The sequence below is a fragment of the Heptranchias perlo genome, chromosome 35 (genome assembly GCF_035084215.1).
Source record: "Heptranchias perlo isolate sHepPer1 chromosome 35, sHepPer1.hap1, whole genome shotgun sequence".
Lineage (NCBI taxonomy): Eukaryota > Metazoa > Chordata > Chondrichthyes > Hexanchiformes > Hexanchidae > Heptranchias > Heptranchias perlo.
Window position 1 is genome coordinate 19,588,978 of NC_090359.1, and position 19,384 is coordinate 19,608,361.

The 19,384-nt window shown below is 45.3% G+C and overlaps 2 protein-coding genes across 2 annotated transcripts in view; one reads left to right on the plus strand and one right to left on the minus strand.

Moving 5' to 3' along the window:
* The window catches only part of LOC137302383 (insulin receptor substrate 1-B-like), an 86,484-nt gene that overhangs the window by 65,072 nt on the left and 2,028 nt on the right, over nt 1-19,384 (minus strand). The gene's annotated exons all lie outside the window — the stretch shown is intronic.
* LOC137302384 (rhomboid-related protein 4-like) overlaps nt 15,426-19,384 on the plus strand; it is a 54,251-nt gene continuing 50,292 nt past the window's right edge. The window contains exon 1 of the mRNA XM_067972011.1: nt 15,426-15,637. Coding sequence (XP_067828112.1) covers nt 15,607-15,637 — 31 coding nt within the window. The 5' untranslated portion in view covers nt 15,426-15,606. The remainder of the gene's footprint in view (nt 15,638-19,384) is intronic.

A 19,384-nucleotide genomic window follows, 5' to 3' on the forward strand; every position in this document is an offset into this window, starting at 1 on the left:
CCTAGGCAACTGAAAGCACAGCCACCAATGGTAGGGCGAAGGGAGTGGGGGATGTACAAAGACCAAAGTTGGAGGACGCAGAAATCTCGGAGGGTTGTAGGGCTGGAGGAGGTTACAGAGATAGGGAGGGGACAAGGCCACGGAGGGACTGGAACACAAGTCAGAATTTTAAACGTGAGGCATTGCCGGACCAGGAGCCAATGTAGGTCAGCGAGCACAGTGGGAGGGTGGGGGGGGAGGGGTGATGGGTGAACGGGACCTTGGTGTGGGTTAGGATACTACGAACATTCTCCTCTCCCACCCTGAAGGCGTTGACACTCGCTGGGTACAATCCTTCCAGACACCGAAAACCCTCCGGCACCTCACCCAAGAGCCGATTCTCCACACACACGAGCCTAGACAGTGAACGTCCGACAGAGATATTCGACTGTGGGGGATATCACAGCCCATCCCAATCCTGTCTTTACCCGATGGCTACATATTTCCCCACCAGTAGGACAATCAGGACAAGAACCCTGGCTGATTTTCCAGCCCTCAAAGCCCACCCATCCTTCCCTCCTCCTGGCCCAGGGGAGCTGAAGCCATTTTACTACAGCCCTCTTACCACCTATGAGATCGGCACAGGCTGATTCTGGGACGTTACTCTATCCCACACTGGGAGTACATTTACATACTGACCAATGTTAATTTTTACATACATAGTATTTACAGCGCAGAAACAGGCCAGTCGGCCCAACTGATCTATGCCGGTGTTTATGCTCCATACGAGCCTCCTCCCACCCTGCGTCATCTAACCCTATCAGCATATCCTTCTATTTCTTTCTTCCTTATGTGCTTATCTAGCCTCTGCCTAAAAGGCATCCATGCTATTCACCTCAACCACTCCATCTGATAGCGAGTTCCACATTTTAACCACACTCTGGGTAAATACGTTTCTCCTGAATTCCTTATTAGAGTTATTGGTGACTATCTTAAATTTATGGCCCTTAGTTTTCAAAGGTAAACCCACCCACAATAGGAAAATGAAAAATGTTAGCATCTATAGTTTGTGTGTTTTTAGATATAGCGGGAGACATAACAACAAGAGTCAATGATAAGAAAAAAGACTGCTCAGAGAGTTTGACCCTGGTTCAACAACTGTGTTGCATAAGGGTGCATCGATAGTTCTATCCCCATTCTCTATACCTATATATAGATCTGTGTAAAAGCTTTGTGCATAGTGTGCATCCATAGCAACATAGGTACAAGAGTAGGCCATTCAGCCCCTCGAGCCTGTTCCACCATTCAATTAAATCACGGCTGATCTGTATCTCAGCTCCATCTACCCTTCTTGGTTCTGTAACCCTTAATACCCTTGCCTAACAAAAATCTCAGTTTTTACATTTTCAATTGGCCCCCAGCCTCAACAGCTTTTTGGGGAACAGAGTTCCAGATTTCCACTCCCCTTTGCATGGAGAAGTGCTTCCTGACATCACCAGTAAACGGCCTAGCTCTAATTTTAAGATTATGCCCCCTTGCTCTGGACTCCCCCCACCAGAGGAAATAGTTTCTCTCTAACTACTCTATCAAATCTTTTAATCATCTTAAACACTTCAATTAGATCACCTGTTAATCTTCTATACTCAAGTATAGAAGTATTAAAAATAAATTCAAGAAAGCTAGTCGTTTCTTGCTGGATTTTTTTCTGACCTTGATAACACGGCCTCTGCTCAAGGCAGAAGTGGATTTATAAGCAGCTGCCAATCTACAGGAACTTCTTTCCTAACTGACCCCTGGATGAGACCATTTCTCCGCATGCAGTACCTCAGCCCGTGGCCTTAAAGGGTCAGGCCGGGTTTAAACTCACGTTCCATCTTAGTGACAAAACATCACAACCATACTGCGAACCCAGGACTACCTATGAGCAGATGACTGGTTGAGGAATTTTTTTTGGGTGGGGTGGGGAGATATGGCAAAACTCCTTTTGAGGGCATTTTTCCCCCCAATTTCTCGATTTAAAAAAAAATGCTGAAATCCGACATATGTAGAACGAAAATCACAGGCAACATGCCCCCAGTTTTCCAATTTGCGCTGTCCAGATTTATAATGGAAAATTCCTATGTAAACGTGTCACGCTGTAATTGCACCCTCCCACCAGTGGCGGCACTGTAGAGCCCCAGTGTTACCTCTCCCAGCTCCTCAGCTTGTACTGCACAGAAACTTGCACGCTCCAACCAACTCTACTTCTCTGCTTCCCAAATTGCAGCCAATTTTGTTGTTAAACCATCAATAATGTCAGCTGTGGATAGCACTCTCGCCTCTGAGTCAGAAGGTTGTGGGTGTAAGCCCCACTCCAGAGTCTTGAGCCCATATCCCAGGCTGGCACTCCCAATACAGTACTGAGGGAGAGCTGCACTGTCGGAGATGCCGTTTCTCGGATGAGATGTTAAACCGAGGCCCCGTCTGCCCTCTCACGTGGATGTAAAAGATCCTACGGCACTATTTCGAAGAAGAGCAGGCGAATTCTCCCCAGTGTCCTGGGCCAATATTTATCCCTCAACCAACATCACTAAAAGAACAGATTATCTGGTCATTATCTCATTGCTGTTTGTGGGACCTTGCTGTGCACAAATTGGCTCCTGCGTTTCCTACATTACAACAGTGACTACACCTCAAAAAAGCTTTTCATTAGCTTTAAAGCGCTTTGGGACGTCCTGAGGTTGTGAAAGGCACTGTATAAATTCAAGTCCTTTGTTTCTGTAACACATCAATAGGAGTGGTGTTCTGACTATCCCGTTCCCTAAAGGGGCTTTCAAATGCCACAGTGTTTTGTTTATTTGCTCGTCACTTGTTGAACTGGAGCCAAACAGCTGGCTTGAGCCTCTGAGCGAATTCTCACAACTTTATCTGTCGAATTATTCCATGTTTTACGGCACAGCATACTCCCCCTTCTGTATTCGGCAGTGTTCCCGTACATCTCTGGTTGGGTGGGTGGTCAGGGGAGGGGAATGAGGGTGCTCGAAAACTGGGCGATTAAAACTATGAGCGGTAACCCGTGAATGCGAGTCGAGTTTGCACATTCGATTGTTCTCTAAATGAAAGTTCCATCCCCCCGGCCCTCCTCCCTCCAGCCGTTCGCTCTCGCTGGGGCTAGGGGGTAGGGGAATGGTTCGATGGGCAACAGTGGCCCTTCGCTACCTCACCCAAGTGCCCATCCATCATGTGTCAGCCTAAGGCCATCGCAGGTGAGCCCAATCTTGTCCCTACCCGACATGCACATACTTGCATTTTTCTCAAGAGCCAGCACACCCGCCTCCCCCCACCTCCCCACACATACACCCGCCCTGGCTGACGACAGTTAAGACCAGAGTACTTTTCTGGTCAGTAACTCATCAGACAGTGTGTACACCAACTGTGCATCTCCCTGACAGCCAACTATGGAGAAGGACAGGGGAAGCCTGAGGAGTAGGCCTCAAACCCATTGCCCAGGCTGGGGAAGCCTGAGAATAGGCCTCAGACCTGTCACCTAGGCTGGGGAGCCTGCAGGGATTCCAGCAAGAAATGGGGAGAAAAACAACAGGGGCAAATCTAAAATCGTCGTGAAAAAAAACACTTGTGCTTCTCTTGAAATTCAGCCCGGGCAATCACACCCAGGAGAGTGAATCATTAGGGGGCAATTCGGTGCCAGATGCCTGTCATTCTCATGAAAAGGTTTTTTTTGTCCTTTTTTTAAAAACTAAAATAATGATATTTCCTTCAACCTTTCCTGCCAGTTATGTATTTTACTATTTGTTTGGACACTACAATTAATATTTTTTCTCCCAAATCGTAAATCTTGCGATCTTAAAAACTTTGCAAACCTTTTTTCCCCAGAAACACTCATTTCAGAGCATCTTCACCACCTCTACCTTTGTGTTTCCCCCTGTTAAGAAGACCTATTTATCCCCTCATGTTTTCTCCTTCCAATCTCCTGAAGATGCTGCCACCTTCTCATGGTCAGTTCCACGCGCTCTGGCCACCTGCTGTTGCTTCGGCCAATCAGCCATCAAACGCTCCCAGGGCAGGTACAGCACCGGTTAGATACAGAGTAAAGCTCCCTCGACACTGTCCCATCAATCACTCCCGACATAGGTACAGCATGGGTTAGATACAGAGTAAAGCTCCCTCTACACTGTCCTGTCAAACACTCCCAGGGCAGGTACAGTACGGGTTAGATACAGAGTAAAGCTCCCCCTACACTGTCCCATCAATCACTCCCGACATAGGTACAGCACGGGTTAGATACAGAGTAAAGCTCCCTCTACACTGTCCCATCAAACACTCCCAGGACAGGTACAGCACGGGTTAGATACAGAGTAAAGCTCCCTCTACACTGTCCCATCTAACACGCCCAGGACAGGTACAGCACAGATTAGATACAGAGTAAAGCTCCCTCTACACTGTCCCATCTAACACGCCCAGGGCAGGTACAGCACAGATTAGATACAGAGTAAAGCTCCCTTTACACTGTCCTGTCAAACACTCCCAGGGCAGGTACAGTACGGGTTAGACACAGAGTAAAGCTCCCTCTACACTGCCCCAACAAACAGTCCCAGGGCAGGTCCAGAGTATTACAAATGACAATCAGCCCCTCCATGACCAAATACAGCTCCTGCAACCCTAGTATCCCAGCTCCTCGGCCTCTGGTGGGCAGACAGCTTATGCAATTTCCAGTCTGAATGCAAATGAGTTGGCATGGAGACACAAACAGCCACAGGACACTAGGCGCCAGTCAATACCCAGCTTGTAGTCTGCAGCGAGACAGGATCAATACCAAACTACGCTGCCTGCGAGATCCATCGATCGATTCGCGCCAACATTTCCCCGATTTAAAAAAAATAAAAACAGGGAACAAGTTTGTTGCATGCAAACAGTCGGGGACTTCGAACCTGCAAAAACACAACTGATTCCAGGCATTTACATAGATTTTACAGCACAGAAACAGGCCATTCGGCCCAACTGGTCTATGCCGGTGTTCATGCTCCACACGAGCCTCCTCCCTCCCTACTTCATCGAACCCGATCAGCATATCCTTCTATTCCTTTCTCCCTCATGTGTTTATCCAGCTTCCCCTTAAATGCATCGATGCTATTTGCCTCAACCACTCCATGTGGGAGCGAGTTCCACATTCTCACCACTCTCTGGGTAAAGAAGGTTCTCCTGAATTCCTTATTGGGTTTATTAGTGACTATCTTATATTTAAGGCCCCTAATTTTGGACTCCCCACAAGTGGAAACATGTTCTCTATGTCTACCCTTTCATAATTTTAAAGACCTCTATCAGGTCACCCCTCAGCCTTCTCTTTCCTAGAGAAAGGAGCCCTAGCCTGTTCAGCCTTTCCTGATATAACCTCTCAATTCTGGTATCATCCTTGTAAATCTTTTTTGCACCTTCTCCAGTGCCTCTATATCCTTTCATAATATTTTGATGATTTGAGATGGCCAAAACTCACTGACTCATTGTACTGGAAGCTTGAAGCCTATTAACACACAATAGCTGGTTGTGTCCACATGCTTTTGTATCCACTTGTTACTGCACTAATGGCCGACATCTGCTCACAAATGGATTTGCCTCTTTTTAAGCTCGAGCCTGTACAAGGATACTAGCTCCTCCATCACCCACACACACAGCCTATCCCACTCTCAGATACCAGCTCCTCCATCACCCACACACACAACCTATCCCACTCTCAGATACCAGCTCCTCCATCACCCACACACACAGCCTATCCCACTCTCAGATACCAGCTCCTCCATCACCCACACACACAACCTATCCCACCCTCAGATACCAGCTCCTCCATCACCCACACACACAGCCTATCCCACCCTCAGATACCAGCTCCTCCATCACCCACACACACAACCTATCCCACTCTCAGATACCAGCTCCTCCATCACCCACACACACAGTCTGTCCCACTCTCAGATACCAGCTCCTCCATCACCCACACACACAACCTATCCCACTCTCAGATACCAGCTCCTCCATCACCCACACACAGTCTGTCCCACTCTCAGATACCAGCTCCTCCATCACCCACACACACAACCTATCCCACTCTCAGATACCAGCTCCTCCATCACCCCCACACACAGTCTGTCCCACCCTCAGATACCAGCTCCTCCATCACCCCCACACAGTCTGTCCCACCCTCAGATACCAGCTCCTCCATCACCCCCACACACAGTCTGTCCCACTCTCAGATACCAGCTCCTCCATCACCCCCACACACAGTCTGTCCCACCCTCAGATACCAGCTCCTCCATCACCCACACACAGCCTATCCCACTCTCAGATACCAGCTCCTCCATCACCCACACACAGTCTGTCCCACTCTCAGATACCAGCTCCTCCATCACCCACACACAGTCTGTCCCACTCTCAGATACCAGCTCCTCCATCACCCACACACAGTCTGTCCCACTCTCAGATACCAGCTCCTCCATCACCCACACACAGTCTGTCCCACCCTCAGATACCAGCTCCTCCATCACCCACACACACAGCCTATCCCACCCTCAGATACCAGCTCCTCCATCACCCACACACAGTCAGTCCCACCCTCAGATACCAGCTCCTCCATCACCCACACACACAGTCTGTCCCACTCTCAGATACCAGCTCCTCCATCACCCACACACACAACCTATCCCACTCTCAGATACCAGCTGCTCCATCACCCACACACACAACCTATCCCACTCTCAGATACCAGCTCCTCCATCACCCACACACAGTCTGTCCCACTCTCAGATACCAGCTCCTCCATCACCCACACACAGTCTGTCCCACCCTCAGATACCAGCTCCTCCATCACCCACACACAGTCTGTCCCACCCTCAGATACCAGCTCCTCCATCACCCCCACACACAGTCTGTCTCACTCTCAGATACCAGCTCCTCCATCACCCACACACAGTCTGTCCCACTCTCAGATACCAGCTCCTCCATCACCCACACACAGTCTGTCCCACTCTCAGATACCAGCTCCTCCATCACCCCCACACACAGTCTGTCCCACTCTCAGATACCAGCTCCTCCATCACCCACACACAGTCTGTCTCACTCTCAGATACCAGCTCCTCCATCACCCACACACAGTCTGTCCCACTCTCAGATACCAGCTCCTCCATCACCCACACACACAGTCTGTCCCACCCTCAGATACCAGCTCCTCCATCACCCACACACAGTCTGTCCCACTCTCAGATACCAGCTCCTCCATCACCCACACACACAGTCTGTCCCACTCTCAGATACCAGCTCCTCCATCACCCACACACAGTCTGTCCCACTCTCAGATACTAGCTCCTCCATCACCCACACACACAGTCTGTCCCACCCTCAGATACCAGCTCCTCCATCACCCACACACAGTCTGTCTCACTCTCAGATACCAGCTCCTCCATCACCCACACACAGTCTGTCTCACTCTCAGATACCAGCTCCTCCATCACCCACACACAGTCTGTCCCACTCTCAGATACCAGCTCCTCCATCACCCACACACACAGTCTGTCCCACCCTCAGATACCAGCTCCTCCATCACCCACACACAGTCTGTCTCACTCTCAGATACCAGCTCCTCCATCACCCACACACAGTCTGTCTCACTCTCAGATACCAGCTCCTCCATCACCCACACACACAACCTATCCCACTCTCAGATACCAGCTCCTCCATCACCCACACACACAACCTATCCCACCCTCAGATACCAGCTCCTCCATCACCCACACACACAACCTATCCCACTCTCAGATACCAGCTCCTCCATCACCCACACACAGTCTGTCCCACTCTCAGATACCAGCTCCTCCATCACCCACACACACAACCTATCCCACCCTCAGATACCAGCTCCTCCATCACCCACACACAGCCTATCCCACCCTCAGATACCAGCTCCTCCATCACCCACACACAGTCTGTCCCACTCTCAGATACCAGCTCCTCCATCACCCACACACACAGTCTGTCCCACTCTCAGATACCAGCTCCTCCATCACCCACACACACAACCTATCCCACCCTCAGATACCAGCTCCTCCATCACCCACACACAGACTGTCCCACTCTCAGATACCAGCTCCTCCATCACCCACACACACAGTCTGTCCCACCCTCAGATACCAGCTCCTCCATCACCCACACACACAGTCTGTCCCACCCTCAGATACCAGCTCCTCCATCACCCCCACACACAGTCTGTCCCACTCTCAGATACCAGCTCCTCCATCACCCACACACACAGTCTGTCCCACTCTCAGATACCAGCTCCTCCATCACCCACACACAGACTGTCCCACTCTCAGATACCAGCTCCTCCATCACCCACACACACAGTCTGTCCCACCCTCAGATACCAGCTCCTCCATCACCCACACACACAGTCTGTCCCACCCTCAGATACCAGCTCCTCCATCACCCACACACACAGTCTGTCCCACCCTCAGATACCAGCTCCTCCATCACCCACACACACAGTCTGTCCCACCCTCAGATACCAGCTCCTCCATCACCCACACACACAGTCTGTCCCACTCTCAGATACCAGCTCCTCCATCACCCACACACACAGTCTGTCCCACCCTCAGATACCAGCTCCTCCATCACCCACACACACAGTCTGTCCCACCCTCAGATACCAGCTCCTCCATCACCCACACACACAGTCTGTCCCACTCTCAGATACCAGCTCCTCCATCACCCACACACACAGTCTGTCCCACTCTCAGATACCAGCTCCTCCATCACACACACACAGTCTGTCCCACTCTCAGATACCAGCTCCTCCATCACCCACACACACAGTCTGTCCCACTCTCAGATACCAGCTCCTCCATCACACACACACAGTCTGTCCCACTCTCAGATACCAGCTCCTCCATCACCTACACACACAGTCTGTCCCACTCTCAGATACCAGCTCCTCCATCACCCACACACACAGTCTGTCCCACTCTCAGATACCAGCTCCTCCATCACCCACACACAGTCTGTCCCACTCTCAGATACCAGCTCCTCCATCACCCACACACACAGTCTGTCCCACTCTCAGATACCAGCTCCCCCATCACCCACACACAGTCTGTCTCACTCTCAGATACCAGCTCCTCCATCACCCACACACAGTCTGTCCCACTCTCAGATACCAGCTCCTCCATCACCCACACACAGTCTGTCCCACTCTCAGATACCAGCTCCTCCATCACCCACACACAGTCTGTCCCACTCTCAGATACCAGCTCCTCCATCACCCACACAGTCTGTCCCACTCTCAGATACCAGCTCCTCCATCACCCACACACACAGTCTGTCCCACTCTCAGATACCAGCTCCTCCATCACCCACACACAGTCTGTCCCACTCTCAGATACCAGCTCCTCCATCACCCACACACAGTCTGTCTCACTCTCAGATACCAGCTCCTCCATCACCCACACACAGTCTGTCCCACTCTCAGATACCAGCTCCTCCATCACCCACACACAGTCTGTCCCACTCTCAGATACCAGCTCCTCCATCACCCACACACAGTCTGTCCCACTCTCAGATACCAGCTCCTCCATCACCCACACACACAGTCTGTCCCACTCTCAGATACCAGCTCCTCCATCACCCACACACAGTCTGTCCCACTCTCAGATACCAGCTCCTCCATCACCCACACACAGTCTGTCCCACTCTCAGATACCAGCTCCTCCATCACCCACACACAGTCTGTCTCACTCTCAGATACCAGCTCCTCCATCACCCACACACACAGTCTGTCCCACTCTCAGATACCAGCTCCTCCATCACCCACACACACAGTCTGTCCCACTCTCAGATACCAGCTCCACCATCACCCACACACAGTCTGTCCCACTCTCAGATACCAGCTCCACCATCACCCACACACAGTCTGTCCCACTCTCAGATACCAGCTCCACCATCACCCACACACAGTCTGTCCCACTCTCAGATACCAGCTCCTCCATCACCCCCACACAGTCTGTCCCACTCTCAGATACCAGCTCCTCCATCACCCACACACACAGTCTGTCCCACTCTCAGATACCAGCTCCTCCATCACCCACACACACAGTCTGTCCCACTCTCAGATACCAGCTCCTCCATCACCCACACACAGTCTGTCCCACCCTCAGATACCAACTCCTCCATCACCCACACACACAGTCTGTCCCACTCTCAGATACCAGCTCCTCCATCACCCACACACAGTCTGTCTCACTCTCAGATACCAGCTCCTCCATCACCCACACACAGTCTGTCCCATTCTCACATTTGAGCTCTCATGCATGCTAATATTTGTGACTGTGAAACGTAAACCACCCTGACCCCAGTTCCCATCAAGCTCTCCTATCTCTAGTTTCTCCTTACTCACTCCTCCTCCTTCCTGCAACCTCCCTGTGTTGAAATCCCCAAGGTTCATCCCCTAAACTTGGAACTCCCTTCCTCCCTCTCAGTCTTCCCTTTGTCCCACAATCCACAGCCTTTCAGAACCCAAGCTTCACACAATCATCACTTCTCTCTAATTCACTTCACCTTCCCTCCTGCTCTTTTCACTACCGTGATGTCCCACACTCTGGGTGTGGCCCACTTTCTTAATATCGCAAAATACAAATTAAAAAAAAGAGAGATAAATGAAATGAGTGCAACCGAGGGAGAGGTCGGAGGTCAGTGGAGAGGGACAAGCTCAGCTGGGGGGGGGGGTTGATAGCTTAGTGAGTCAGAGAGTCACTAATTAAGGTTCCTTCCTCACGACTGACTTGTTTGGGCCTGTTCAGCGTCTATTTTATTTTCGCTAGGGGAGCGGGGGAGGGTGGTGAGGGATATCCTCTGGGCCCTGGGGGTGCAAAGCCAAGACGTTGACAGAGCCTGAGGACCCGCAGCTCCCAAGTTCGATCCCTTGTCTGTTCTGGATTTGATGCAACAGTTTCGATGGTTTTGATGTCATGGATTAGATGTAACGGTTTCCATATAACGGTTTCGATGGTTTTGATGTCATGGATTAGATGTAACAGTTTCGATATAACGGTTCAGATGGTTTCGATGTAACGTTTTGGACGGTTTCGATATAATGGTTTCGATGATTTTAATGTTAACGGTTTCGATATAACGGTTTAGATGGATTCGATGTAACAATTTAGACAGTTTCGATGAACCGGGTTAAACGGTTTTGATATAACAGGTTAGACGGGTTTCAATGTTACGGTTTCGATGGTTTTGATATAACAGTTTCGATGTAACAGTTTCGATATAACGATTTTGATTGTTGTATTGAAACTATTTAGATAGTTTCGATAGAATGGTATCGATATAACGGTTTCGATGGTTTGGATGTATCGGTTTAGATGGTTTTGATGTAACAGTTTCGATATAACAATTCAGTTTCGATGGTCTCGATATAATGATTTAGATAATTACAATATAACGGTTTAGATCATTTCGATATAACACTAGATATAACGATTTAGATGGTTTCGATATAACGATTTAGATGGTCTCGATATAACGATTTAGATGGTCTCGATATAACGATTTAGATGGTCTCGATATAACGATTTAGATGGTTCGATATAATGATTTAGATGGTCTCGATATAACGATTTAGATGGTCTCGATATAACGATTTAGATGGTTCGATATAACGATTTAGATGGTCTCGATATAACGATTTAGATGGTCTCGATATAACGATTTAGATGGTCTCGATATAACGATTTAGATGGTTCGATATAACGATTTAGATGGTCTCGATATAACGATTTAGATGGTCTCGATATAACGATTTAGATGGTTCGATATAACGATTTAGATGGTTCGATATAACGATTTAGATGGTCTCGATATAACGATTTAGATGGTTCGATATAACGATTTAGATGGTCTCGATATAACGATTTAGATGGTTCGATATAACGATTTAGATGGTCTCGATATAACGATTTAGATGGTTTCGATATAACGATTTAGATGGTCTCGATATAACGATTTAGATGGTTCGATATAACGATTTAGATGGTTTCGATATAACGATTTAGATGGTCTTGATATAACGATTTAGATGGTTCGATATAACGATTTAGATGGTCTCGATATAACGATTTAGATGGTTCGATATAACGATTTAGATGGTCTCGATATAACGATCTAGATGGTTCGATATAACGATTTAGATGGTTCGATATAACGATTTAGATGGTTCGATATAACGATTTAGATGGTCTCGATATAACGATTTAGATGGTCTCGATATAACGATTTAGATGGTTCGATATAACGATTTAGATGGTCTCGATATAACGATTTAGATGGTCTCGATATAACGATTTAGATGGTTCGATATAACGATTTAGATGGTCTCGATATAACAATTTAGATGGTCTCGATATAACGATTTAGATGGTCTCGATATAACGATTTAGATGGTTCGATATAATGATTTAGATGGTCTCGATATAACGATTTAGATGGTTCGATATAACGATTTAGATGGTTCGATATAACGATTTAGATGGTCTCGATATAACGATTTAGATGGTTCGATATAACGATTTAGATGGTCTCGATATAACGATTTAGATGGTTCGATATAACGATTTAGATGGTCTCGATATAACGATTTAGATGGTTCGATATAACGATTTAGATGGTCTCGATATAACGATTTAGATGGTTCGATATAACGATTTAGATGGTCTCGATATAACGATTTAGATGGTCTCGATATAACGATTTAGATGGTTCGATATAACGATTTAGATGGTCTCGATATAACGATTTAGATGGTTAGATATAACGATTTAGATGGTTCGATATAACGATTTAGATGGTTCGATATAACGATTTAGATGGTCTCGATATAACGATTTAGATGGTTCGATATAACGATTTAGATGGTCTCGATATAACGATTTAGATGGTTCGATATAACAATTTAGATGGTCTCGATATAACAATTTAGATGGTCTCGATATAACGATTTAGATGGTTCGATATAACGATTTAGATGGTTCGATATAACGATTTAGATGGTTCGATATAACGATTTAGATGGTTCGATATAACCATTTAGATGGTTCGATATAACGATTTAGATGGTCTCGATATAACGATTTAGATGGTTCGATATAACAATTTAGATGGTCTCGATATAACGATTTAGATGGTTCGATATAACGATTTAGATGGTTCGATATAACGATTTAGATGGTCTCGATATAACGATTTAGATGGTCTCGATATAACGATTTAGATGGTTCGATATAACGATTTAGATGGTTCGATATAACGATTTAGATGGTCTCGATATAACGATTTAGATGGTCTCGATATAACGATTTAGATGGTTCGATATAACAATTTAGATGGTCTCGATATAACGATTTAGATGGTTCGATATAACGATTTAGATGGTCTCGATATAACGATTTAGATGGTTCGATATAACGATTTAGATGGTTCGATATAACGATTTAGATGGTTCGATATAACGATTTAGATGGTTCGATATAACGATTTAGATGGTCTCGATATAACGATTTAGATGGTTCGATATAACGATTTCGATGGTTCGATATAACAATTTAGATGGTCTCGATATAACGATTTAGATGGTTCGATACAACAATTTAGATGGTCTCGATATAACGATTTAGATGGTTCGATATAACGACTTAGATGGTTCGATATAACGATTTCGATGGTCTCGATATAACGATTTAGATGGTTCGATATAACGATTTAGATGGTCTCAATATAACGATTTAGATGGTCTCGATATAACGATTTAGATGGTTCGATATAACAATTTAGATGGTCTCGATATAACGATTTAGATGTTTCGATATAACGATTTAGATGGTCTCGATATAACAATTTAGATGGTCTCGATATAACGATTTAGATGTTTCGATATAACGATTTAGATGGTTCGATATAACGATTTAGATGGTCTCGATATAACGATTTAGATGGTTCGATATAACGATTTAGATGGTTCGATATAACGATTTAGATGGTCTCGATATAACGATTTAGATGGTACGATATAACGATTTGGATGGTCTCGATATAACGATTTAGATGGTTCGATATAACGATTTAGATGGTCTCGATATAACGATTTAGATGGTTCGATATAACGATTTAGATGGTCTCCATATAACGATTTAGATGGTCTCGATATAACGATTTAGATGGTCTCGATATAACGATTGAGATGGTCTCGAAATAACGATTTAGATGGTCTCGATATAACGATTGAGATGGTCTCGATATAAGGATTTAGATGGTTCGATATAACGATTTAGATGGTCTCGATATAACGATTTGGATGGTTCGATATAACGATTTAGATGGTCTCGATATAACGATTTAGATGGTTCGATATAACCATTTAGATGGTCTCGATATAACGATTTAGATGGTCTCGATATAACGATTTAGATGGTTCGATATAACGATTTAGATGGTTCGATATAACGATTTAGATGGTCTCGATATAACGATTTGGATGGTTCGATATAACGATTTAGATGGTCTCGATATAACGATTTAGATGGTCTCGATATAACGATTTAGATGGTTCGATATAACGATTTGGATGGTTCAATATAACGATTTGGATGGTTCGATATAACGATTTAGATGGTCTCGATATAACGATTTAGATGGTCTCGATATAATGATTTAGATGGTCTCGATATAATGATTTAGATGGTCTCGATATAACGATTTAGATGGTTCGATATAACGATTTAGATGGTCTCGATATAACGATTTAGATGGTCTCGATATAACGATTTAGATGGTTCGATATAACGATTTGGATGGTCTCGATATAACGATTTAGATGGTTCGATATAACGATTTAGATGGTCTCGATATAACGATTTAGATGGTCTCGATATAACGATTTAGATGGTCTCGATATAACGATTTAGATGGTTTCGATATAACGATTTAGATGGTTCGATATAACGATTTAGATGGTCTCGATATAACGATTTAGATGGTCTCGATATAACGATTTAGATGGTTCGATATAACGATTTAGATGGTCTCGATATAACGATTTAGATGGTTCGATATAATGATTTAGATGGTCTCGATATAATGATTTAGATGGTCTCGATATAATGATTTAGATGGTCTCGATATAATGGTTCACATGATTCAACGTCGCAGTGTAGTTGCAATAGTTTATACAGTAACAGTTTAAATGTAACAGTTTCAGGTCAAGAAAATTATTCTTAAAAACTTTTTTGGGAGGAGTAAATAGATTTCCTAACTTGCAAACCTCTATTTCCCAACAAATGTCAAATGTACAAGAGTTGCTGTCTTAAACGAGGCATCTCCTGCAATCTACCAATCTTCCTTTAAAAACATGGAATCTAACCTTAAATCACTTCATAAATACCCAAACCGGTACAGACAGGAGATGAGAGAAATAGACGGAAAATATGTGAAACAGCAGGAAAAGGGGATCAGGAAAAGTCAAGAAGGAAGCAGAGGAGAAGGAAACACATGAGAGAAAAAGGAGGACGAAGAGTTTGAGTGAAGAGGAGTAACAAGATGATTAGAAGAAAGAATAAAGAGAAACAAGGTGAGTGAAAAAAGGAGGAAAGAGGCAAGTCAGCAGGAAATAAGAAAAAGAGAGAATTGCAAAACAACTGAATGAGGAGGAAGATGAGTGAATAGAGAGAAGGAACGAGAATATGAGTGAATGAGAAGGAAGAGGGTGAATGGAGAAAAAGAGAAGAACGGACTGAGAAAGCAAACAAACAAGAGAGAGACGGGTGAGTGGAGAAAAGGAGGGAATGGACAAGGAAGAGGACGTAGAGGAGAGAGGAAACAGAATGACGAGTGAAGAAGAGGGAAGAGGGGAAAGACAGAGAGAAGATGAAAGAGGAAAGTAAGAGAAGAGAGAGGAAGAAGGTGAGAGAAGATGAGAGGAAGAAGGTGAGAGAAAATGAGATAGAGGAAGAATGTAAGAGATGAGAGAGAGGAAGAAAGTGAGAGAAGATGAGAGAGGAAGAAGGTGAGAGAAGATGAGAGAGGAAGAAGGTGAGAGAAATGAGAGAGGAAGAAGGTGAGAGAAATGAGAGAGGAAGAAAGTGAGAGAAGATGAGAGAGGAAGAAGGTGAGAGAAGATGAGAGAGGAAGAAGGTGAGAGAAGATGAGAGAGGAAGAAAGTGAGAGAAGATGAGAGAGGAAGAAGGTGAGAGAAGATGAGCGAGGAAGAAGGTGAGAGAAGATGAGAGAGGAAGAAGGTGAGAGAAGATGAGAGAGGAAGAAGGTGAGAGAAGATGAGAGAGGAAGAAAGTGAGAGAAGATGAGAGAGAAGAAGGTGAGAGAAGATGTGAGAGGAAGAAAGTGAGAGAAGATGAGAGAGGAAGAAGGTGAGAGAAGATGAGAGAGGAAGAAAGTGAGAGAAGATGAGAGAGGAAGAAGGTGAGAGAAGATGAGAGAGAAAGAAAGTGAGAGAAGATGAGAGAGGAAGAAAGTGAGAGAAGATGAGAGAGGAAGAAGGTGAGAGAAGATGAGAGAGGAAGAAAGTGAGAGAAGATGAGAGAGGAAGAAAGTGAGAGAAGATGAGAGAGGAAGAAGGTGAGAGAAGATGAGAGAGGAAGAAAGTGAGAGAAGATGAGAGAAGAAGAATGTGAGAGAAGATGAGAGAGGAAGAATGTGAGAGAAGATGAGAGAAGAAGAATGTGAGAGAAGATGAGAGAGGAAGAATGTGAGAGAAGATGGGAGAGAGGAAGAATGTGAGAGAAGATGAGAGAGAAGAAGGTGAGAGAAGATGAGAGAGGAAGAAAGTGAGAGAAGATGAGAGAGGAAGAAAGTGAGAGAAGATGAGAGAGGAAGAAAGTGAGAGAAGATGAGAGAGGAAGAATGTGAGAGAAGATGAGAGAGGAAGAAGGTGAGAGAAGATGAGAGAGGAAGAAGGTGAGAGAAGATGAGAGAGGAAGAAAGTGAGAGAAGATGAGAGAGGAAGAAGGTGAGAGAAGATGAGAGAGGAAGAAAGTGAGAGAAGATGAGAGAGGAAGAAAGTGAGAGAAGTTGAGAGAGGAAGAAGGTGAGAGAAGATGAGAGAGGAAGAAAGTGAGAGAAGATGAGAGAGGAAGAAAGTGAGAGAAGATGAGAGAGGAAGAAGGTGAGAGAAGATGAGAGAGGAAGAAAGTGAGAGAAGATGAGAGAGGAAGAAAGTGAGAGAAGATGTGAGAGGAAGAAAGTGAGAGAAGATGAGAGGGTGAAGGTGAGAGAAGATGAGAGAGGAAGAATGTGAGAGAAGATGAGAGAGGAAGAAAGTGAGAGAAGATGTGAGAGGAAGAAAGTGAGAGAAGATGAGAGAGGAAGAAAGTGAGAGAAGATGTGAGAGGAAGAAGGTGAGAGAAGATGAGAGAGGAAGAAAGTGAGAGAAGATGAGAGAGGAAGAAAGTGAGAGAAGATGAGAGAGGAAGAAAGTGAGAGAAGATGAGAGAGGAAGAAAGTGAGAGAAGATGAGAGAGGAAGAAAGTGAGAGAAGATGAGAGAGGAAGAAGGTGAGAGAAGATGAGAGAGGAAGAAAGTGAGAGAAGATGAGAGAGGAAGAAGGTGAGAGAAGAGGAGAGGAAGAAGGTGAGAGAAGATGAGAGAGGAAGAATGTGAGAGAAGATGGGAGAGAAGAAAGTGAGAGAAGATGAGAGAGGAAGAAAGTGAGAGAAGATGAGAGGAAAGTGAGAGAAGATGAGAGAGAAGAAGGTGAGAGAAGATGAGAGAGGAAGAAGGTGAGAGAAGATGAGAGAGGAAGAAGGTGAGAGAAGATGAGAGAGGAAGAATGTGAGAGAAGATGGGAGAGAAGAAAGTGAGAGAAGATGAGAGAGGAAGAAAGTGAGAGAAGATGAGAGGAAAGTGAGAGAAGATGAGAGAGAAGAAGGTGAGAGAAGATGAGAGAGGAAGAAGGTGAGAGAAGATGAGAGAGGAAGAAGGTGAGAGAAGATGAGAGAGGAAGAAGGTGAGAGAAGATGAGAGAGGAAGAATGTGAGAGAAATGAGAGAGGAAGAAAGTGAGAGAAGATGAGAGAGAGGAAGAAAGTGAGAGAAGATGAGAGAGGAAGAATGTGAGAGAAGACGTGAGAGAGGAAGAAAGTGAGAGAAGATAAAAGAGAAGAAATTGAGAGAAGATGAGAGAGGAAGAAGGTGAGAGAAGATGAGAGAGGAAGAATGTGAGAGAAGATGTGAGAGGAAGAAAGTGAGAGAAGATGAGAGAGGAAGAAGGTGAGAGAAGATGAGAGAGGAAGAAAGTGAGAGACGATGAGAGAGGAAGAAGGTGAGAGAAGATGAAAGAGAAGAAAGTGAGAGAAGATGAGAGAGGAAGAAGGTGAGAGAAGATGTGAGAGAGGAAGAATGTGAGAGAACACGTGAGAGAGGAAGAAAGTGAGAGAAGATAAAAGAGAAGAAAGTGAGAGAAGATGAGAGGAAGAAGGTGAGAGAAGATGAGAGAGGAAGAAAGTGAGAGAAGATGAGAGAGGAAGAAAGTGAGAGAAGATGTGAGAGGAAGAAAGTGAGAGAAGATGAGAGATGAAGAAGGTGAGAGAAGATGAGAGAGGAAGAAAGTGAGAGACGATGAGAGAGGAAGAAGGTGAGAGAAGATGAGAGAGCAAGAAAGTGAGAGAAGATGAGAGAGGAAGAATGTGAGAGAAGACGTGAGAGAGGAAGAAAGTGAGAGAAGATAAAAGAGAAGAAATTGAGAGAAGATGAGAGAGGAAGAAGGTGAGAGACGATGAGAGAGGAAGAAGGTGAGAGAAGATGAGAGAGGAAGAAAGTGAGAGAAGATGAGAGAGGAAGAAAGTGAGAGAAGACGTGAGAGGGGAAGAAGGTGGGAGAAGATAAGAGAGGAAGAAGGTGAGAGACGATGAGAGGAAGAAGGTGAGAGAAGATGAGAGAGGAAGAAAGTGAGAGAAGATGAGAGAGGAAGAATGTGAGAGAAGACGTGAGAGAGGAAGAAAGTGAGAGAAGATAAAAGAGAAGAAATTGAGAGAAGATGAGAGAGGAAGAAGGTGAGAGAAGATGAGAGAGGAAGAAAGTGAGAGATGAGAGAGGAAGAAAGTGAGAGAAGATAAGAGAGGAAGAAGGTGAGAGACGATGAGAGGAAGAAAGTGAGAGAAGATGAGAGAGGAAGAAAGTGAGAGAAGATGAGAGAGAGGAAGAAGGTGGGAGAAGATGATAGGAAGAAAGTGAGAGAAGATAAGAGAGGAAGAAGGTGAGAGACGATGAGAGGAAGAAGGTGAGAGAAGATGAGAGAGGAAGAAAGTGAGAGAAGATGAGAGAGGAAGAAAGTGAGAGAAGATGAGAGAGGGTGAAGGTGAGAG